This window comes from Chaetodon trifascialis, chromosome 16 (genome assembly GCF_039877785.1).
Source record: "Chaetodon trifascialis isolate fChaTrf1 chromosome 16, fChaTrf1.hap1, whole genome shotgun sequence".
NCBI classification, from domain to species: Eukaryota; Metazoa; Chordata; class Actinopteri; order Chaetodontiformes; family Chaetodontidae; genus Chaetodon; species Chaetodon trifascialis.
This window is the reverse complement of record NC_092071.1, coordinates 18761029-18784184: the sequence shown is the minus strand read 5'-3', so window position 1 is coordinate 18784184 and position 23156 is coordinate 18761029. Positions and strand designations below refer to the sequence as shown.

Genomic DNA, 23156 nt, shown 5'->3' with positions numbered 1-23156 from the left:
GTGCCTGCCAACTCATCATGATGGAAACAAATGTGACAGATGAGAGCCGACAGTTGTTGTAGTGTGTATGCACAGTATGCACGGTGTGTGCCACACACACAAAACACACATGCAGGTGTTTGATTAGGCATCTTTTCAGGACAGTGGAGGTGTATGCAGGGATGGATTGATGTCCTCTTCACATATCTTGCCGTTGTATTTGCTGGGGTATGAAAGCAGAGGTCTAATCAGCCAGAAGTGAAAACACCTGTGCTGTGGCTACATTGAAGTGACTGTCACTGTGCAACTGTGGCCCTCATCCTGGTTTCAGGATAGCCAGCAAGCTGAGAGTCAACCCTGGACACAATATGACTCCAAATGAAGTTTAGTCCAGAGAGAAATGATCATATCTCCACTGGTGGAGCAGTGTGTGACTGTGAACTACTGCATTAAAGGCTCATTTACAAACCCACATATTTATGTTTATTATTCTGACTTCTGACTCACCTTTGTTGAGAGAACCCCACCTGACATATTTGTTCCCCTTTAGTACAGTTCCTCCAAAAAGTACTTTCATTTTTTTTTTCTCTGCTGCCGTAATTCTTATTCATACTGACCAATATTTCAAAAAGATTAAGAGTGTGAACACTGGTGTTGAGAAATTACTGTAGGTTATAGAAAACAAAACATTGATTTGTGATACAGTTGTATGACATATAATTAGGTTAGCAGTAGTATCATCACATTTGTCATTGCTATGATGGAAGCTGTTGTGACATTTGGATTTGACATTAATGGGTATTATAAAATGGCCTCAAATGTAAATTCAGCAAAAGATATCCTGTTTTTTGCATGGAAAAGGTATTATTTGAAGGATTGCTTTAGAGGTTGTTTTTTTTTTAACTTTATCAGTCATTGTCAACAGCAGAGGACAAGAAGATGTCTGTACAGAAGAACATAATAAAGAGCACATTATGTAATCAATGTGCTGTTTGGTTTCATTACGTAAGTAACAACAAAATAGTAATAATAAATACTTTTAATTTGTCTATTTAGATTTGTGAGTGTGGTATATTGCCGACATTATAAATAAATCAATTACATACAATTTTCATTTTAGAAACCACATTACGTCACAACATAATTTTTTGCGTTGTACATATAGAAACAGCTCCCTCTTCTGACCAGAGCAGGTAACACATCATTTCCCACAATGCTGCTGCCGCACCAGCCCGGAAGTAAGACGTTTATTGACAATATGGCCGCGGAACTGGCTTTGGATTTGGAGAAAATTGGAATTTGACAGCACTGACCGGGGCTGCGATACCAACCTGTTTCCACCTTAGGAGTGTACGGAACAGATGCATTTGAATGAAGGGACCCGCGAATCCACGGGATGGTGTCAGTGAGCTGAGGAAACGTCCAGAGTGTGAAACCCGTCATGTCGTTTTTCAAGAGGAAAGGTGAGGAAGCTCGCTCTGACGGCTGCAACGTCAACGGCAGCTAGCAGCACAGAGAGTCCGGCTGAGGGGAGAGGGGTCCCCGATAACTTGTAACTTACGTGGTCGAGACAGCGGCTGCATACACACTGTCCCGAGACCCCGCGGCGTGTGTGGAAACGAGCTCTGCTGCTGCCGCTGCTCACTGCAGTGACATGTTAGCTTAGCGGTGGCCTCTGTCCTCCCTGCCTTATCTAACCTCATGTAAGCCCGGGACGCGATAAATCCACCGCGGGGAGCTGTCAGCGGCATGCCCTTAGACACAACACTGTGACTGTGGACGTGTAAAATACTGCTTTTCTATGTTAGAAACTCCCACTGAGCTCTATTATCTGTGATATCCATCACTGGACGCAAGTGTCCACCTGTGCTATATCAGCTAGCTAGCTTCATCACTTCCTGCAGCCTTCATCAGTGAGAAATATGAAAAGGGCTGATAACAGCCTGTTGTTTCTGAATCACAGTGGTTAGATGTCAAAGAAAACGTGTGTAGTTTGTCTTAATTAAGACACGTCTGGCCGCGAAATGGTCAGCATCACCCTAAGAGGAAGGATGTGATTGAATGAGATCTGTCAGCAGTGGGCCAGCAGACATTATTTCCGGTCAAACACCTTCACATTAGGCCACCAAGCAAAAGAATGGAGTGAATATTGTCCTAGAAATAGGACATTATTTATCAGCTTAATGTCTTTTATGTGCTTACCTTGATCTGTACTGAGCTGCTGCAAATAGGCTAGTGGTGCAAAATACACACTCGTGTGGTTGAATTGTGCTGCCCCACTGTTACACTCACAGTTTATTATGTACAAGTTAAAACCAATGCAGTCTAATGTCTCAGCTCAGTAGTAACTCCAACCTTCATGAAGATAATAATGTTGTGGGAACTGAGACACTGATTCAACTTAATGGTCATTTTGAAGGCTGGAGTTGCATTACACTGACAGGTTTATCTTATATTTTGTCCCCATCATGTATATGAATTATGGTGGACTAACTATCAGACACATCTCTCAGGACAATACATGCTTAACAGCACCACTGGCTACAGCCTCCACAATGACCATAAAGTTAAATCCAAGTGTGAACATTAAGGTTGGAGGGCTGTTGTAGCAGACCACACAGAGGTTTTAGGTGTAGCTGATACATTGGAAACCAAGTGTATTTAAAGGAGAAGAGCTACTTTTTGTGGCTACACCATCTCAACTAGATTGCGAGAGGCCTTTTTCCTGAGCCAGTTTCCTTACTGCGAGTGTATCTCACTGCTTTGGTAGAAAATCCACAAAAGGGATGAGACAGGATGTAGAGGCAGTGATTGTGAAGAGGATTTCAGCTGACGTCTGCTTGTGTATATTCGGGAAATCGGTGCACTAACTCCACTGTCTTAAACTGGCAAACTGGTTGTTCATCTTCAATAGTGAGATTCATGCGTTTTCCTCACGCGCCACAGTGTTGAAAACAGCTGACACAGCAGCTCTCTGAAATGAGGAAATATTAGAGAGAGCACTCTTCCAGTGCTCTAAAATAGGACGGCTGAGAGGAAGTCAGTGTGCTGTTTGTCATGTGCATGGTTGAAATGTCAAATTTTACTTTTTCTGAGGAGAAAGTTTTGCAAAGAAATTGTAGCACTAATGTGTCATTGTTTCTTCAGATTGTTTATCATATAACTTTTCATCAGTTTTAGTCGATTGTCCTTAAGTTCATTACCCCCTCAACATCATCATGGTCCTTTAAATATTTATTTAAGAGTTATGGACATCTGGTGTTTTTTGCACCATGTTTCAGTTCAATGCATCAAACGTTGTCGGAGCTCAGACCTTTCAGAAGTCACGACTCTTCCTCTCCGTGACAGACAGCCTTTCAGTGCTAACCGCCTCTAACATGCACGCTCCCGAACGGCTCTGTCCAAAGTGTCTCGCTGAAAGAACGTCTTCTGCACCATTTGCCGCTCAGTCCATTTTTTAATGGCGGTGCTTGAAATTGATACTTGGCTTGAACCCTCTTTGCAGCAGCAGCCTAATCTGAAGATGTGAACGGTGAGTCACTCTGATGAGTGCTTGCCACCATGTCTGCCACCGTGCACTTATTCAACTGCAGGCTACATATTTCAGTTTTTATTTGACAGGTAGCCACAGAGCTTGGGAGCGTTGAATTGTTTTGCATTTTGGCCACGTAATTTTAGCTCATCCACCAAGTTATGATACTGGGCTTTTTTTTTTCTTTTTTTTTTGTAGACAAATTGCACCTTTGAGAGGGTAAATTGTCAGACAGTTCACTCGACTCAAGGGAAATCTGTCTTTAAACTGCTGGGAGCCACCAGTGCTGATAAAGCAAGGTCACAAATCTTAGGAAGGACTCTTAATGCTGACGTCCAGTATGAAAGCCCTCTCAGTCCTGCTTACTATGTAATGAGCAGGACTGAGGGGGCTTTCACATATCAGAACACAGCTTCCCTATCCATCTCCTCATCTGTCAGCAGCAGCAAGGAAGCAGGTCTGCAATAAATAATTTGTTTGCGTAGCGTAGCTATTCATAGTGAAGTCATTTTCTCACTATGTCATTCTGTAACTAGATAGTCTTTCCGGTGACACCATGCCAGCCCTCTACCTCATCCCTCAATGTGTGATTTATTTATTTATATTTTTCTGACGGCTGGTCTCGCCCTGTATTGTGAATGAAAATTCTGCCTGCTTCTCCAGTTACAACCCCGCTCTCATCTTTCTCCCCACAGCCAAAAGCAAAGAACCCGAGAGAGTGACAGATGCGAAAGTCAATAGAGGTGAGTTCATCATCGCCTCTGTGAGATTATGAAAGTGTCACGCAGTGTAAAATGACATGGAAACAGTATAGAAAAGGGTATTTTTAATGTTGGTTGTTGTGGTTATTTGTGATGCATTGTAGATGACTTTGCATGTGTGTGCTCGTAGAGCTGAGATTAGCCTTTGTAAAGAAGTGATTCACATAGCTCTTTGCTCCGTCATGTTATGTTAAATCATTGCTGGTTATATTGTCACAAGCACCAACATTTTGACCTCGAGCTATGTCGTGAAACACAGACTGCTCACAGTCAGACAAACACTGAGGCTCAGTCTTCTCAAACACCCTGAGGCCTCTGCACACTAACTGTGAGCTCTTTCAAAAACATCCACTAAAGACCTTTTCATACAAGAACAAGGCACGCTGATGTTACACTCAGAACTTTGATATCATTGTTCTTCTTCCTTTGCTTCTCTAATGCCTACTTTCTGTCGTCCTGTCACAGCTCCAGCCAGTCCTCACTCTCCATCACTCGGACTGAGGAACCACCATGCAATCCAGGAAGCTGCCGGGCCCAGCCATGTTGCCATCAACGCCATCTCCGCCAACATGGACTCCTTCGCCCGCGGTCGCACCGCCATCCTCAAGAAGCAGCCGAGCCACATGGAGGCTGCACACTTTGGAGATCTTGGTACAGAGCCCGCGTTCACGTGTTTCTGTATTGTTTTTAGTGACGGCGTACAAAAGCCCAAACCAAACGTTTGACCATATATCTGAAGTATTTTAATTAAAGCTTGTTTACAGGGGAGTAATAAAAGCACAACACACTGATGCAAAGAAAATAAGTATGAAATCCGTCAAAAATGAAGAAAACATAAGCAATTATAAACTTTGCAAAGTCGACTTCATTAGTTCCTGCTTATTGGGATAGTTGGGTTTCTCTTATGCCTCAGTGTAACTCTTGCATCACTAAGTTGGTGTAAACAGCACAGTGTGTTATGCAAGTGGAAAACACTCCCTCATTCACCTGTCACAATAACGCCGGCTTTATGTCTCGTCTCACGGTGACACAGAGAAGAAGCAGCTCATCCCTTTCATCAGAAGTACTCTAAAATTAACTTCTGAATGCGGCATGTTCGCCGGATGCCATTATTTGAGGCGGTGAGTATGTAGCGCGGCTGACACGTTGAATGACAGCAGTGACGGGAACTGCGCGAACGTAGAGCTTTTAGAAGAGCGTAGCTGGGGTGAGTCAGGCGGAGGTGGAGGAACCTGTGCCGCAGCCCGGATGACAACATGTGAATGAAACGCACTGAGCGGCAGTGATTTCTGGGCTGTGGTTTGAACAGGAGGAAGACAAATGAAGAAGGTGTGGGAGGAGGTTTCAAAGAGGAGAGGTGGGTCAGTTTCAGTGACAGCTCGGGGGCAGCCATGGCAGGGCTGAGACTGGAAGCCATGCAGGAGCTAGTAGTCAAAGGGTGTAGAGCGGATGTAACACATGTTAGGGGGCATTGTGACAGACTTTGGCTGGCTCTGAAAAGATATGCAAATGAAGCTTTTTGATGATCTGCTGCAGACACAGATGCAGCACTGGTTTAACGGCTTTCAGCATTAAGGTGGCCTTGGCTGTGTGATCTTAAGGAATCTGGAGAATCTTGATTGTTGAGCACCTCACACATCTCTTGAAGCACCCTGTTCAGTTTACAGACACAAGTCCAAGAAGCTTCAGTCTGTCCACGGCAACGATTAAAGATCAGAATTCATAAAATCTCTGGATTATTTTGTTTTCTGGAAGTGTATTTGTGCTTGTGTTCCCCAGGATGATGGATTCAAACAGTCTCTATTTGAGAAAGTCAGATAATGTGCCGTCTCTTCGGGGATCAGATTTGTTTCAGTGTTGGGACATAGCGGGAGCTTGGAGGCTGTCGAGGGTTGCCATGGGTGCCACAGTCATTGCCGACCACTTCATACACGCATGAATGGCAGGATGGACAGCGCAAAGGGACGCTGTTGATGCGTGATTCTGCAAAGTTGGTCTGGGTTAAACCATCTGTGAGATTTGCATAGTCTAAGGCCACCTTGAGACAGACAGACAGCTGCAAATTCACAAGACCTCAAACTACATAACCAGGGGTTGAAATTCAGCTCACGTCAGCTTTCAGCCTGCTACAGATTTTCTGTTGAAATAAGAACACAGAAAATCCACTTTTTATCTTTCACCTCATGTTGCAGCTCCCGTCAATACACTGCTCATTTTTATCTTCCTTCTAGTTTGAAAGTTGAAAGCTGTAAATAATAGAAGAGAAGTGAAGTGCTCAGTCTGTTATTAAGGTTGAAAACTTTGGTGTCCTTTAAGGTAATGTAAATGTTATTGTCATTTGAACGCAGGGGTTTCCTCTAAAGCTTACAGAGTGTCTGCAGTAAAGTTAGATCTGCTGTTATGGACACTTGAATCACACCACAGGCACAAGTAAATAAACGTCTCAGAACCACAAGACCTGAAAAGTGCAGTGTTACAGTCACCTGTGCTCACCTGATGGCTGAATTGCGTGTGCATTTGTATGTTCCAGGTCATTCCAGTGTGAACTATCAGCCCCAAGAGACGCGCTCTCGGCTGTCCAAGACGGTGGACCATGTCCTTCGGGACCAAATCGCGATACCCCACTACATGCATTTCATGGAACTACGGGGCGCCGACCACCTGGTTCGGTTCTGGCTGGAGGCTGAGAGTTTCCGCTCAACCAGCTGGTCGCGGGTCCGAGCGCACAGCCTAAACTCAGTCAAACACAGCTCGTTGGCCGAGCCCGTCCCCGCCTCCTCAGACGGCTCAGAGCTCCGGGAGCTCGTCCAATACACTCCAAACGCTCTCGTCCAGGACGGTAGCAGTCAATGCCCTACAGTGCCGTCAGAGCAGCGGGACTCCTCCAGCACAGAAGCAGGCCTGAGACCCGGCACCCCTCGAGCAGAAACCCCAAGCAGGCGGGTGCCCTCCAGGACGGGGACCCCCTTCAAGGTGCAGCCAAACAGCACCCTGCGAGACCTCTCTGACAAACTCATGAAAAGTGAGTCACTTAAACAACCCTCTCTCTTTATATGTTGAGCTTTACATACTGAGTGGGCGACTGCTGAGTCTTCAGACACTGAAAGCACCGTGTGTTTAAGAACCTGTCCTTTAAAGTAAGGATGTCCCAATCACGTTTTTTTTGCCTCCGAGTCATTTGATTTTGAGTATCTGCTGATACCGAGTCCCGATCAGATACTTCTATAAAACATTATGAAATGAACTAAGAGCAAAGAATAAGATCCAGATTTACCAATGGCTCTTATATTAACATGTAACACTTGTGCATGCATGCAGTGCAGTGTATTGTAAACTTCTATGAGGTAGCTTGAATTACAGTCTCAAGTCAGAACAGAACATCCATCCATCCATTTTCTATGCCACTTATCCCCTTCGGGGTCGCGGGGGGGCCGGAGCCTATCTCGGCTGTCAGCCAAAGGGCGGGGTACACCCTGGACCGGTCGCCAGCCGATCGCAGGGCACATACACACAACCATTCACACTCACACTCACACCTAGGGGCAATTTAGAGTCACCAATCAACCTAATGAGCATGTTTTTGGTCTGTGGGAGGAAGCCGGAGTACCTGGAGAGAACCCACGCATGCACAGGAAGAACATGCAAACTTCACACAGAAAGGCCTGACCCGGGAATCGAACCTGCGACCTTCTTGCTGTGAGGCACGCGCACTACCTGCTGCGCCACCGTGCAGCCCCAGAACAGAACACACAATTTTCTTCCCGTTAGGAATAGTGCAACATTAAGTAAGGGATAATGCCCTTCGAGGTGTCCATTATCAGAAATGAATGGACGACGCGGAGGCGTGAACCGTCCGACGCGAATGAATGGACTTCGCTTTCATTTTTGATAATGGACACCTCGAAGGGCATTATCCCGCTTATACCATGGTCACTTATGAAATAAATAAATATTAAATCAATTATTAATACGTTAATGTTGTTTTTTCTAGTGCTGTCAGGCGATTAAAAAAATTAATCTAATTAATTACAGGATTTGTAATTAATTAATCTAATCAATCGCATTTTAATCTCATATCTGCTAAAGGTCCCCAAATAAAGAATTTGAATTCTAGGACATTACAAAATTGTAGTGCATGACTAATCAATTGAATACACCAAGAAGAGAAGATTTGATATCCACATTTTTATTGGTGAAGTGTGGTTCATAAATGAAATTCAGATGACGCTATCTGAAACGCCTCTTTTAGGCCCTCGTCTTCCACGATTGAAATCGGCCTGCAATCAGCAGCAACCCACTTTGCGATTGAGTTTTGTCAGTTTTTCTGAGCTGCTACGGTGATAGGAAAATTATTTTTTACACAAGGTACAAATCACTGCGTCCTTGTTAATAGTCCCGTCTTTGTTCTTTTTATAAATAAACTTGCCGTTCAAAGGTCCAAGTAGGCTTGCCTCGCTCTCCGGTGTCGCATCCATGTCTGTTGTCACCCTGCTTACCTGCCACTGCAGCCTACGGGTCACTCAAAGGGCCAAATTTAAAATGCTTGCGCATTGACTCGCCACTCCTGATTAATTGCGTTAATTTTTATAGCGCGTTAATTTGCAGCGTAATTAATTAATCTAATTAACGCGTTAAACTGACAGCCCTAGTTTTTTCACAAGAAGCGGCTGGGTGGACTATTTAATATCTCTCGTTGTGACGCGTTGCCAAGGTAACCGGCTCTGGCCACAGAACCTGCAGCTCGTCGGCCGCAGCTGTTACATTAGGCCTAATCAGTGGAGGGAAGTGAGATGATTGCTTAACGTTATGTTGCGTGATACAAAGTAGCATTTCAGAGGGCAAGTGCACCTCTCACCGCTTGTGTGTGTCCTCTACTGTCTTGCCGTTGTGATAAATAAACTGTGAAACAACGTATGTTAACGTATGTTCTGAGTTTCTGTTGCCACGGTTACCAACTAGCGCTTCAGCCAGCGCAACAGTTTAGAACAATCAGGCTATTTGACCAGAACTTTTTTATAGGTGTCCACAAGACTTTTAACAGACACCCTGCAGACAATCAGAATGGAGTATTCACCCAGACCATGGTATAAAGACTCAATAGTCTAGTATTAAAACAAATAGCTGCTTAACTTAAAATAGGCATCCGATTTCTGATCACGTGATCGGATTGGGACAACCCTACTTTAAAGTGTCCTTTCAGTGACACACACTGAGGAGACAAATGGCACTCCTGTGTATCTTGTAGCTTCGCTGGATGATCAGCTGTGGCTGTGTGTGTTTTCCAGGTATAGAGAAAGATGCAGTTACCATCTTCACCAAGTACATCTCTCCAGATGCTGTGAGGCCCATCCCCATCACGGAACAGATCAGAAACGACATAGTTGGTAAGAAACAGACGTTAGCAAAAGGAATTTTCTGTATTTTTAAAAATCAGTGCTCAGCTTTCAGCCACAAAACTGCAAATTAAACACTTGTCTTTCCTCTGCGCAGCTAAAATATGTGGCGAGGATGGCATGGTGGACCCAAACTGCTTCGTCATTGCACAGTCGGTCGTCTTCACCGTCTTGGAGCAACAGTAAGTTACTGTCTATTCATTTTCCAGAGGAGTTAATAGTCACACAGAGAGGTTTCCCCGCCGCCATGTTTTGACACAAAGATTAAAGTGCAGCTAGCCTCCTTTGTCATTTTACCGCCTTGACACCCACTGCAGCGGCTGCATTCGTCTCCTGCTCGCTCTTTCATTTCCAGGCACTTTAGTGAATTCCTGCGGAGCCATCATTTCTGTAAATACCAGATTGAAGTGTTGACTAGTGGCTCCGTGTTCCTGGCTGACATCTTGTTCTGTGAGTCAGCTCTCTTCTACTTCTCTGAGGTGAGTGGGCCCGGCGCGTCCCAAAACACAGGATTCATTTGAGGCGTCTCATTACAAACACAGTTTTACACCGATGCTATCAGACCTCGACTCCTCATTATACACTTGTTCTCTGTTGCTGCTCCTGCAAAACAGGTTCTGTTTGTTTGCTTATCAATTCTAGAGGGGGACTCTATTGTTAGAGTAGCAATAAACTGAGGACACAGTAAACATAACAGAAGTCAAACAAACCCATGGATGCTCCTGTTGCAGTCTCTCAATCTACTGATGCAGAAGTGACAGTTCACACCAGAGCTCCATACACGCTCATCAGATGTTCGTTGTCAGCGTGCACACAGGCCATACAGTAAACCATGAGATGAAGATATTGCAGAAATCCACAGCGGCTTCCAGTTGAATTGAGTCCCGTGCTCTGAATCTCTTTCCCTGCAGTACATGGAAAAGGAGGAGGCGATGAATGTACTGCAGTTCTGGCTGGCGGCAGACAACTTCCAGAACCAGCTGGCAGCTAAAAAGGGCCAGTATGACGGCCAGGAGGCTCAAAACGATGCCATGATCCTCTACGACAAGTAGGTGTCCGCTCAGCGTCTTTGCAATCGTCTCGTGCTCCAAGATAATATTTCTGTTCAAAGAATGGGCTCGACTTGACGCTCGGAAATCACCGCTGTGTTAAAACCACTCAGCAACGGAGTCATCATTCCTCCAGGATGTCGCCTTGGACAAAAGAGCTAACAGCAGTAGATATTTTTATGGATCTTTCCGTTTCCACGTTCACAGCAGAGCCTCCAACAGAAGGAGGGACGGACAGGTTGACATTAAACACACCACACCGATTATAGCTGCATTTTAATTGCACAGAGATTATTTTATTCCCAACAGGGTGCTTGACAGTGTGGATGCTTTTTACACTTTCATTCCATCGCTGCAGCCCAGAGAAGCACGATGTGACTTTGAGATGATAATTAGAAATAAAACTATACCCACTGTTTTCTTTTATGAGGAGAATAATCCACACGCTGTTAATTAGTCCTCAATTATAAATGCAACGTTTCTATCAGATCGACCTTATCAGACAGGCACTTCTTTTCCTCTCCTCTCCACTACAGTCTTTGAACTTTATAATGTGCTTCTCATATTCATAATTGTTTGCTCATCATCAGACTAAAAGTACTGACTTTATTCACAATACATTAGCTGTGTAACCATTCTCAGATTAATTTATGGCCCTGCGTTGAGTATTTGTATATAATTTCTACAGCTTCCTATTACACACATGAATGCTCTCGTGGGTCTTTTGTTGTAATGGGTTACATCTTAAAGGCATGTTTACTATATATAGTACACTTTTCCAGTCTTTTACATGTGGATCGTATCATAATCTTAAAGTCAGTTTCTCCATGCAGTTTATTTCATTGACAATTGTAGTGCAGTCTCCTTTTTTAAAAAAAAAATTATCTGCAGCTGCTGAGAAAGCCTCTTTAACAGGTTTATCATTCTGTGTGCTTTGAAAGCTTCGTGTTAGTCCAGCCCACTCTATGGTAGCCTGAGCAGATGGAAGGAGGCTGAGAAGGCTGAGACTAGGTGGCTGCTTGCTGTGATGATGCACTGTTTCTTCTTCCTCTTTTCTTCAGATTTAAGTGATCTCTGTTGCATTCATGCCTTTGTTTAGCTCATGTTTTTGTTAATAAATGACCCCATTTTTGCACATAATCCTGCCTACTGACCTGCGTCATCCTATTTTAAAGTCTTCCAGTACCAAGAACATCATCGGTGGCACTGCAGCCTCTTTTTAAGATAAAGTAAAAATCTTGAGGTTTCTCGAGGTTTCCTGTGTTGCTTTTGGGTTTTGATAAAAACCTTCATATAAACGCCCTCATCTGAACTCTGTTGTTTACCGCTCTATCTCCTCTCCAGGTATTTCTCACTCCAGGCCACCAACCCTCTGGGCTTCGGCGACTCTGTGCGGATGGAGATAGAGTCGAACATTTGCCGAGAGGGAGGGCCGCTCCCCGACTGTTTCACCACTCCTCTCAGACAGGCCTGGACAACCATGGAGAAGGTCTGACTCTCATAGAGCAGCTTTAATCATTTTCATTGTCTCTTACGTTCTTTTACAATCTAAGGAAATGTGGAACGTTCACACATAAAATGAAACACACTAAAATATAGAAAAGCTTCTTTCACATTGGCCTTTAAAATATCTATTTTTAAACAATCTGCGTGAACTGTTTCCTTGAAATGAATAAGATCCTCCTAAAGGTTTCGTGTTGTAAGTCACTGACGTTTTGTCCTATTACGCCGCTGACAAATGCACCTGCCTTAAGTTAATGAAATGAAAGCTGAACGCTGTTGTTAGCACATTAAGGTCAGTAACAAACCTTTGTACCTTGTGCCCAGAAACATATCAGGCAGCTCATTATTCTCTAACAGAGTTCACCGTGTTCTCTGTTTGTTCAGGTCTACATGCCAGGCTTCCTGTCGAGCAACCTTTACTACAAATACCTGAGTGACCTCATCAACTCGGTGCGGGCAGATGAGTTTGTGAATGTCAGCGCTCCAGGTCAGGGCGGGCCCGCGGACAACGACCGCACAGGTTCAAATGCCAGCGAGGGCTCTCAGACTCAGGTGACCCCACCTTTAACCCACATCCTCAGCCCCTGTGGGGGCGCTGCTCTGTCTGCTGACATTTAGAACTGCTCCGCCTCGTTACACGAACAATGAAGAGATGTCTGTTAATGCCAAAGGGCTGTGATTGTTCCTGTCGTGGTTGTTTTCATAGAGAAAAGATAAACTATGTTACCTGAAATGCTGCCAAACATTCAATTCATGGTGTCCTCACTACAGCAAGGTGCCAGAAAGGCAGCCATCAAGATCCTGAAAAACTTTGACGAGGCCATCACGGTGGACGTTGCCAGCCTGGACCCCGAGTCCTTGTACCAGCGGCCATATGCTGGGTGAGTTTTGTGTGTCTGATGGTCCTGCACTGACAGGGAAACCTGAACCTTTACAGACATAACCCAGACGAGCTGTATGTGTGAGTGCAAATGTCTGAGTGTCGGAAAATCAGACCTCAGTCTGAACTGCAGGTGTGCTTTTAAAAGAATACACAGAGTGTGATTTCTAAACTACCAGTTAGGCATAAAATTGGCTAAAACTGCGTTTTAAATATTTTTAAATATTTGCTGTTGTCTGTTTTATTTTTGGATTATTTCCCTTGTTACCTGTTGCTTTTATGTTTTTCTCTTTTTGGTTCCTTTGATTGCTTGTTTGGCTTGAATGCTCGTATTCGTTGTCATTTTATTGACTCCCTCGTAAAGCGTTTTATCAGCACGCTTTGAAAAATCTAATATCATCTGTACAAATATCATTGGAGAATATTATTGAAAGACAAAGCTGCAGTCTGTCGGCAGCGCGTGCCTGAGGCTCAGCTTTGTCCCGTTCGCTCTCTCTCTGCCGTCTTCATCCGTCTCCTCTCCTCTGTCCACTCAGAAAGATGACGTTTGGGAAGGTGAATGAGCTGGGCCAGTTTATCAGGGAGGCAGAGCCAGAGCCAGACGTGAAGAAATCCAAAGGCACGATACTCTTTCTCTCCCTTCTACCTGTCAGGCTCTCCCTCTCTCATTATGCTCTCTGAGTCTTTGCCCTCACTCTGTCATATTTGATCTCATTCCTTTTTGCAGTGACAAACATCTCCTCTGTGCCCATGAATATAAACCTCATGCAGTGGCCGCTCCCTTTCTCCTCACAGCTCAAAGCCTTTTGAAATATTTAACAATATTCCCCTTGAAGAAAAATGGCCTCCACTCCGCTCTGGAATTAGCCTGCATCTTGATTTGTTCAGATTCATTCATGCTTTGCTCACTCATGCAGCCCCTTTGACTCACTCAGGCTTCCCTCTCCCCTCATTTAGGTTCCATGTTTTCTCAAGCCATGAAAAAATGGGTTCAAGGCAACTCGGATGAGGTGAGGCCACAAGATGTTTAAGATATTTAGAAATGATCGAGTGGTCTGAGGCACATGGCAAGGCTTTCTATGGCTTGTACTCGAGTTCACGGTGTTGTCTGTGCTGTGACTCTCTCTGTCAAGGCCCAGGAGGAGATGGCATGGCAGATTGCCAAGATGATTGTCAACGACGTTGTCCACCAGTCAAACCATGACAGCCCCGGCAAGGCCACCAAGGTACAGAACCTCGCTCAGCAGCCTGTTTCCTGTGCAGTGATGTGTGGAATGACTACAGTTCTTCTCTGAGTGTTTCCTTTTATCTGTCTGCAGTTATGACCCCACTGAGGAACCAAAGGAGCGTCACCCCCTGCAGACGCTGGCCAAGCTGGTGACAGACTGTACACAGGGTTCACCTTCCAATGAACTGAGTTACTCTGAGAACGAACAAGGCTTTTTCTCATCTCCCCGACCTCCATGTGTCTGTACGTACGTGTGTAGCTGAGAGCTCGGGTGTGCGATTGTGCACGCATGGGCTAATGGAAAAAAGTTGAAGTTACATCATGGTTCCAATCTTTCCAACTCCATAACACTATAAAGGTACATATGTAGCCGGCAAATGCAGAGCGCTTGCATCGGACTGGAGGAAGTCACCGATGAAGGAAACGTTCATGCATGATGCTAGAGGAAGGCCTGCAAGGAACAACAGCTTGTCAGTCAGTCACTGCATTGCTGTAGCCATACTGTCAGAAAAATGTCTTATCTTGGACCTGTGGAGGATGTGACAAAGACTGAATTACCCTCACTCCCTCTTGACACAGCTTCCCACACCTTTTATAACCATTCCTTGTTTTTAGATGACATCTCTTAAGGGTCAGACACTTAAGGCTTGAAAATCGCTGCCCTCGGCCTGCCTGGAGTAGTTTTGTCTGCTGGTCACCGATGTGAGCTGTCCCCTGGACCTTGGCCGTTTATGTACTGTAGAGCATCTGGAAATGTGACCATGTATCAGAAGACGAGCTGATTTTGTTCTTGGACTGGCTGACCTCCTGTATGAACATCCTGGCGTCTTTACAGAGCGTAGAAAAAGAAGTACTCCCCTAATGAACTTAAGTGCTCCAGTTGTGTTGGGAAACCCCAAACTCCATGTCCTAAATGTTCTATATATATATATGTATATATATATACACACAGTATATATATGTAGATTTCTGGTTTACCCCATATATTAATGTTAGTCCTTTTTTATGGTGATCGCTGTTTTTTTTATGCATCACTGAAACAAATATCAGTGATGACCGGACTGTACAACTGGAAGGTGTGCTTCAGTGAATTAAACCTTTTTTTTTATTTGTTTTGAGCCTTACCAAGACGTGGAAAAGAACCAGAAAAGACTCTTGGTACTATGTACCACTACAGTTTTCTGACATGTATGTGTACTTAATCTATAATATATTTAAATTGTGTTTGATTTAAATACATATATTATGAAATGTTTTTGTCTGTCATCCTTTTTTTTTTCTTTGACACACTTTAGCTGGAGTGTTTGTATAAAACAGTAGTTTCAGCCCACTGCAGGCCTTGGTTATGTTTACAGAAGCAATTCAGGGTGGACTATTACCACCTCTGGCCAGGTGGGGGCGATGTTGGCTCTTGGGGTAAAGCACAAAAAAATGATGACACGGTATATTATTTCTGACTTAGGAAAACGTATGTCGACAAGACCAGAAAAATCCATAAATTGTAAAGTACAGTTGAAACCAGGGGGCTCAAAAGTCACCTCAGTACAGTATAAAGCATTTCAACTCTTGGTTTTACATTCAGGGGTCTCAGTGTTGTGGCTACCTCTCGCTGTGTGCAGCATAACAGCTCTGTCCTCGCATTGTTCGCAATAACTGGATTTAAATGGCAGTGAATTTGATGGTTGTGTGTATTGTAAAGATAAGATTAGCTTACTTCTAAAGCTAATTGGTGTGATAAAGGTTTTACACGTTAATTAGCTAGCTGCTGCTGTCACAGCGCATCGCTTCATCCTTTTTGAAGGCGCACGAGCTCATTGTGGTCTCCAGACCGAGGCTACCTGCACGTGCAGAGGCAACGCCCACCTCAGTACAAGCGGACAATCCTTGTCCTGAGCTCTGATTGGCTGAGATGCTGTTACACTCACTGAACGACACGGACCTGCATCTGTGCAACAATGATAAGCTCTTTTACTGTACATGTCGATGAGAAGTGTTTTCTTTGCGGAGAATAACATTTCATTGAGATTAAAACAGTAAAACGAATACTTTGATGTAGGCCTGCTGTTTTTATTACAGTGCAGTTCTGCGCTGTCTCTCTGAAAGACGTATCAGTGCACATAACCTTGTGCACAAAGTGCAACGTGCATTTAGATAAGTACTTGCGGCCAGACGCCTGTTCTGTCAGGTTGAAAAGAGTCAAAGGCAAAACACCGGAAAAGTGGGGGTTTGCTTTCAGAATAAAGGTAATGTTAAACCAGAAGGTCACAAAGGATTTGCTACCACTTGCCTTCAATAAAAACATTTTCCTCCAGGTATCTACCACAGTGTACCTAAGTATTAACATTTACGGTTGCATTCCCCAAATTCACAAACAAGTCTCCAGGTGATGAAACCACCAACACCCTGTTGTGGATGTATGTCAAAACCTGTCTCCCTGGGTAGTGGTTACATCCACTTTTTTAAAAAAAAAATTCAACTTGTTAGAACTTGCTGATGTTGGCAGACCAGGATGTCATATTTAAATACACCACGCTACATCACATACAGTAAATGATTCATACTAAAGAGGTGTGATTGGTCAAGTAGGCTTAATAGAGTGACTGAACTCTTAAAGGAGCGATATGTAATGATTTTGGTTTAAAACATTGAACTAAAATTATCAACAGAATGTGAAGAAATAACAGTTTTGACATTATGTCAAAGTCATCTATGTATTGTGTGGCAGAATCTACTGAGGTTAGCGTGCTAACCAGCTAGCCCCAGCTGGGAGACGCTCTCAAGACACTGGCTCCTACATTTCCCATAATGCAACCAATATCGCATAATTTAACGAACACTTTCAGTCTTATTTTGTAGCTTTAGAAAGCAACCGACGACATAATATATCTGTTTTCATAGGCTGACACTGAGAAGTACTCCTCATAGCACGTAAGATGACACTCGTGTGTAAAATCAGTGCAGTGCCCCTTCAGTTATAAATACTTAAATGTATTCCTTGTTTTGCTAGGAGGGCTCCGGGTTGCACAAAACACTGCCTCGAACCTCGCCGCGCCTCCTCTCTCAGGATTTCACTTTGAAAATCATCTCCGGAAGTAGTCGCTTTAACCTCTGCTAGCTTGACGAGGTCCACTCCAGACGCACTCTGTGAAACGCTAAGTGCGCCGCTGTCCGTGTTGAGGCAGAGCAAGTGCCTTGAGAGGAGCGGAGGAGACCTGCGGCTCCAGGACATGTTTGTGTTTGTGGTCGTGGCTCTGAACTAAGCTGCTCCTCCACCTGCTCTGCTATGACAACTGCGCATCCAGTTTTGGGTGTGACAAACATCTTGTGCGTGGTTGCGTGTGTGTGTCACATTTGGGCATTTTTCCAGGCTGAGTGGAGGCGCGGATGACTTGACTTTACTGTATCACCATCACTCCTGCTGATGTGTTCTGGACGGTTTCATAGTGGTTTCTTTTCCCGGACCAGATGTTCTGGGCACACGCGCACACACACGCACACACACTCACACACACACATGCACACACAGACACACACAGGACTGCCTCTGCGGATGTCCAGTGATTTATTTGCTGATGTAGTGCTGGTCAGAGGCTGAAGTTGAAGACTTGCTCTTGAAGGTGTGAGCTCCAATGCATTCGCTCCTGAGCCGGGAGAAGAAAGAAGAAGAAGCCGGGTTTGGGTTCGATCTGGGTCTGTCTCCGGGCTTTCTGCCCCACGCTGCCACCATGTTCAGCTGTGTGGGCTGCTTCTGGGTTCTCCTCTCCTCCGCTCTGGTTGCCGTCTGCAGTTTCAGCTTCATATCGCCTGCCTGGATTGTTAAGGACCAGCTGAGGAACAATCATCACCACCACAACAACAACAAGGACTCCGTGAGCTTCGGCTTGCTGTGGCACTGCTCGGAGTCTCTGGATCACATGTACCGATGCTACACCTTCGGGGGACTGGGCAAATTCGCAGAGATCCCCTCCAGCTCCTGGCAGGTACTTCAGCGCACACACCCATGTCCGTCACATGTGGATGGATGAGAGCATGTGGGGCTTAAAGAGGGAAGGGATGACGTGCTGTAGGATCCAGGAATAACTGGGTGGCGGGGCAGCAATCTTTTAGGAGCAAAAATGAATAAGTCATCCAGCTTTCGAATCATATTCAGGCCTAATTAGCGCCCTAAATGAAGAAAATTACACCTGATTCAAGAAAACTACTCTTGATTAGAGACATTTAATCAAGTTGATTATGCATCCATAACAAGTTGTTTGTCTTTGAAATTTTGGACTTTTTATGCTGCACATTCAGCAATATCTACTCATCCATCAGCGTTACTAAGCTCATCTGATTTTTCAGATTTCTTGTAAATTCTGGTGGAAGATGACAGAAGCTGCAGTGACTCCACCATAGCTCAGGGTTCACTGACACCTCATGAGGAAACTCTGTACAACACACACGCTGCACACACACTCACACCATGTATGTCACAGTGAACTGAATGGCACAGCCAGGTTAATGACCGTGATGCTGATGCTCCTCCTGTACTCTGTTTTCACGACTCAGGCACTCGGGGATGATGCCATGCGTTTCAGTCAGAAGAAGTGATTCATTGATCTGGGGGTGTATCGTACAGAGCAGCATCTGCAGCACAGCGTGTCAGACACACATCAAAGCTGTGAGAGTGGCACAGGGTTGGCAGGCTGCTCACCGTTCAGGGCTCCCCACGAGCAGGGATTTCAATTTCGTCTCTCTTTGTCAAATTGAAGCCTCTTGGGGGAACATGCGAGCGGGCCACACTGCGTGCCCCTCACCTATGGTGTTAACAGCTGTGCAGTTATATCCAAAAACAAACACACATGCAAATGGGAATATTCAAGGGTGGTGACACGCTGATGCGATGAGGATGTGTTTGCAGGGCCTTGACTTTGGAAAAGTTTGGATGTGACTGCTTTGTTGCAGGCTGTTGCTGAGGTTTGTAATTGAGCAAAAACAATTGGCCTCATTGGAAAACTTGTGTCTTTGGCGCTTCAGTTACAACTATTCATGCCAGTTGTGGGATAATTTCATTCGTTACCACAGGCAGGCTGCTTGGACCCCCCCAGCCTCGCACCTCCCTCTGAAAATCTTTAAAACAAATAAAAAAAACCCTGCTACACTATACGAGCCACCTCTGGAGTTATGATTTATGCATGAATTGAATTAGCATTTGAAAGGGGGATACTAATAAGTGGTTGCTTGTGTGATTGTAGTATCTGCAAAGAGGGAAGAGAGCAAAGCCTGGGTTTCTTTTCACAGGTGCTGAAGCTGCAGAGACAGAAACACAGAGCAGATAGGGCTCTGTGTGTATGGGTCACCCCATGTATTCAAACATCAACCGCTGCATGTGCTTTGCTGTGCTTAAGTGTGCCTCACTGTGTTCAAGGCTCATTTGGCTAAAATCAGTAGTCATTTTGCCAGTTAGCCAGTTGTCAGAGAGTCAATTAGTGGGTCTTCCCTCCTGTTATGAGCTTCTCTTGCAGTGAGTTAGTGAGTGTGAAGCTGATGAAGCTGATGAAGCTGCTTTTCTGCGCAGAGCTACATGTGTTATTACGGTGGCGAACCCCAAGCGCACGATCCGGCTCCCACAGCCATTAATAAAGGTGAAGGGGCCATTAAGTTTTCATCAGAGCCACTTTATTACTCCACCACTCCTCAGTGATGTGCACATCGTTTTGCTGATGCCTTCCATTTTCAACTTGTCAACAACCTGCACACACAAACACAGACCTGCACGGTACACACAGCATGTGCTTAGGCAACAGTATTGTGTGTGGAGTCTGTGCTGCAGTGTACACACACAGACACATGCCCCAGCCGCCATTAGTCCCACTCTGTGTTTGTGTTAGCAGAAGAAGACAACTATCACAGCATATTGAGCTCTGTGGTCTCCATCAGAGTGGAAGAGTGTACTCTTGGCTCACCCTGAAAAGACAAGCTGAGCCCTGCGGACGCTGTGCGAGTGAACCAGAGGAGGATGAGGACAGGACACGGATGGAGGAGGAGGAGGAGGAGGAGGAGGAGGAGGAGGCTCCCTGAGAGTCTGGCCTACTTGTGCTGTAGTTTCTGTGGGCTTTTCTGTTGTCGCTTCATGTTGTCAAAAGCTTTTGCTTGGACCGTGCTGCCACCCGGAGCTGCTGGAGCTCAGGCACCCTGTGCCGTGGGCCATCGCCAGGCTGGCAGGGCAGCTGCCTCCATTTAGACACACACACAGGCGCAGACAGACACACATGTCTGTGAGATGTAAAAGGCGGGTAGCAAACAAACACAGGCTTATGCCTTGTTCATGTCATGTGGCAAGGACGGTCGAGATGGGAAAGATGTTTCCAACATGTGACACTTTATGTCGTCTGGCAGCTGAAGGCGGTTGTGTGATAGCAGAGTTGTGCATATGAGAATGCTATTTCCAAGCCGGATAATGATCTTTACAGTGACTCAGCGCTATCAGTGATCCATTAAAGTGTTTTTCAGTTGATCAGTGTAGCGCAGCACCACCCAGCACACACTAAGCCTGTTGCAGCAGGAAAGCCATTGAAAGCGGCCCCTTCTGCACGGTGGTTTTCCACCTAAATTATTCCTTGTATTACTTCAGCTTGTTCCTGCAGGGTTGTGTGATTTTTCCATCAGAGCAGATGCAGAGCAGTGGCGGTGCGTGAGAGTGCTTGTGTGCACGGCCACATTAGCGTACGTACGTGTGTGCAGAAGTCAGTGGAAGCGTGAAAGCGTGCGGTGGAGGCTGCCAGGTTGAACGTGTCGGTGGAGGAGGTTCACTGTGAGCTGCTGCGAGGTAAAGTGTGAAGGAGGACGAGGGCGCCTGCCAGAGAACATTTTCACCTTAACTTGCTAACAGCTTATGTGCTTCCAGCTGCTTCACAGCACTAAACACTGGAGCTGGATTAGCTTGGCCTCTGTAGTAACCAGCCAACAGCTCAGACACATCCAACCGTATGTACACAGGAGGTGGTGTGTCTGGGTGCTCTTGAACTGCACCGTATGTGTTTGCTGTCTCCGCGGTGGCATGTCTGTCCTCATACAGTGCATGCCCACCCAATGTCAAGGTCGTCTTGTAGTCCTAAATGAGTCATGGCTGAGCTCCAGGAACGCTGATTGGAAAATGTCTGAGTTCGTCCTCATCTTTTGTCTGTCTGTGCAGAAAATGGCAGCATGACAAGGCGAAGACCGGGCTGTGGAAAAGGGGATGTGATTGGCTTCCGCTGAAATCTCTGACACGCGAGACAAAACAATTGGCCCACGTTGTCTTTCCCACATGCCAACAAGATGAATTATAGACGTTACTGGAGATGTTTTACCATGCCTAATTGCCAGCTACCTATGAAGAACACTTACTGATGCATAAACGCTGCGAGATGCTCCAAATGTCATTTCACCACTCAGTGAGCCAGAACTAGTTTTAAGCAGATAGATAACTCATTTAATGAAACTCACTTATGATTCATTTGTCTGGCTGCTACTCAGCTTTTGTCTTTGCCCTCTTTCTTTAATGTCAAGAAAAATGTTAAGAGCAAAATGGATGCTGCTGACATATTTTCAGCGTGTGCGTGAGCGTGTTATTTTACACAAAAATCTGTGTCAAAACATCAAATAATGATGTGATTTCAAAGCATCTTAACTGTCAGGATTGAATCTTTATTTTACAATTTACTGCTTCATGTAGAGAAATATTATACAGGTTTTATAATAAAACCCTGGTCTAGTATATTCACAGTTTATCAGCAAGTAGAAGCAAGATACATAAATATAACATTGGGTTTTGCCTAAAATTTACCATTGTAAGACAAAAATGTTAGCAACTATTTGCCTTTATTCAAATTGCTTTAATATGGCAGCTTTTTGTACACTTCTGCTCTTTGAAGTATGTTTTAAAGTCTTTTTTCACCATTACCTCCTCCCCTCTCCGTCCCAGTAATTTTCATACAGTCCCTTAAAAGAATCTAGTTTTAAGTCATCCAACACATGTTGTTCATATTTTACTGACAGTGACTCAGTTCAGAGACATCCTTCAACTCAAAATATGCTTGCCTTTAATTTCTAGAGCTGTGATGATTAATTGATTAGTAGATTAGACCGAATAGAGAAAACTACTCAGCAACCTTTTCAACACAGTTTTCTTTCTTCTTTTTTTGACTTCAATAGACGGTACTGACATGAGTTAAGAGTGAATACACTGTTATTTAATATTTCTCTTTAACCACTTATGACACGCACCCTCCCAAGCAGAAGGCGAGGGTGTGTAGTGGACAGCAGGTTCAGGCAGATTCACCAGTTCACACGCTGCCTAATGACAGAATGATGGACAAGGTCTGGCCTTTATCTCTCTGACCAGCATGAGGGTGAAATGAAGAGTCTGCGCTCTGAGTGGGCCACGGGGCTCAGAAGGTCCAGTGACACACACACACACACACACACACACACACACACACACGCACACACACACACACACACACACACACACACACACATACACAGATCCCCAAGGGAGTCAATGTATTCCCTGCCACTTACTGACAAATACACCGGCTCAACAGACTCGCAGAGGGCTGTGAAATCTCCACCGAACAGAAAGCCGTCGTTTTCGTCCTTGATGCTCCTCAGATTTACTGTAGCAGTAAAGCTTCTCTGCCCTCTCTGCCTCTTATAACCTCTCTCTCCGTTAATGCTGATGGGGAACCTCTGTGGTGAAAGCCATTTGTGTGCAAGTGTGTCTGCCTGTTATAAGCAGTGTTATGGCGTCTAATGTACATGTTGTATTCCCGTTCCTCCGTGGGGAGTTCACTGCCCAGTCTGCATGA

General features: G+C 44.9%; 2 protein-coding genes across 2 annotated transcripts in view; both read left to right on the top strand.

Moving 5' to 3' along the window:
* The first annotated feature begins 1203 nt into the window (after window positions 1-1203).
* On the top strand, window positions 1204-15580 carry akap10 (A kinase (PRKA) anchor protein 10). Its single transcript, XM_070982836.1, has 15 exons — window positions 1204-1442; window positions 4207-4254; window positions 4738-4923; window positions 6803-7294; window positions 9558-9656; window positions 9763-9847; window positions 10021-10144; window positions 10577-10713; window positions 12059-12203; window positions 12602-12769; window positions 12989-13098; window positions 13634-13716; window positions 14055-14107; window positions 14231-14323; window positions 14417-15580. Exons 1-15 carry the CDS (start codon window positions 1421-1423, stop codon window positions 14420-14422), a joined length of 1851 nt encoding a protein of 616 aa, XP_070838937.1. The 5' UTR covers window positions 1204-1420; the 3' UTR covers window positions 14423-15580.
* A 1873-nt stretch (window positions 15581-17453) lies between these two features.
* LOC139344246 (LHFPL tetraspan subfamily member 7 protein) overlaps window positions 17454-23156 on the top strand; it is a 115781-nt gene continuing 110078 nt past the window's right edge. The window contains exon 1 of the mRNA XM_070982214.1: window positions 17454-18305. Within this exon, the coding sequence (XP_070838315.1) occupies window positions 17955-18305 (351 nt within the window). The 5' untranslated portion in view covers window positions 17454-17954. The remainder of the gene's footprint in view (window positions 18306-23156) is intronic.

Bases quoted from the DNA above. Each gene is read 5' to 3' on its own strand.
- akap10 (XM_070982836.1), top strand. From the start codon at position 1,421: ATGTCGTTTTTCAAGAGGAAAG. The intron at 7,295-9,557 runs GTGAGTCACTTA...TGTGTTTTCCAG, and splicing joins CTCTGACAAACTCATGAAAA to GTATAGAGAAAGATGCAGTT. The intron at 12,770-12,988 runs GTGACCCCACCT...TCCTCACTACAG, and splicing joins GCGAGGGCTCTCAGACTCAG to CAAGGTGCCAGAAAGGCAGC.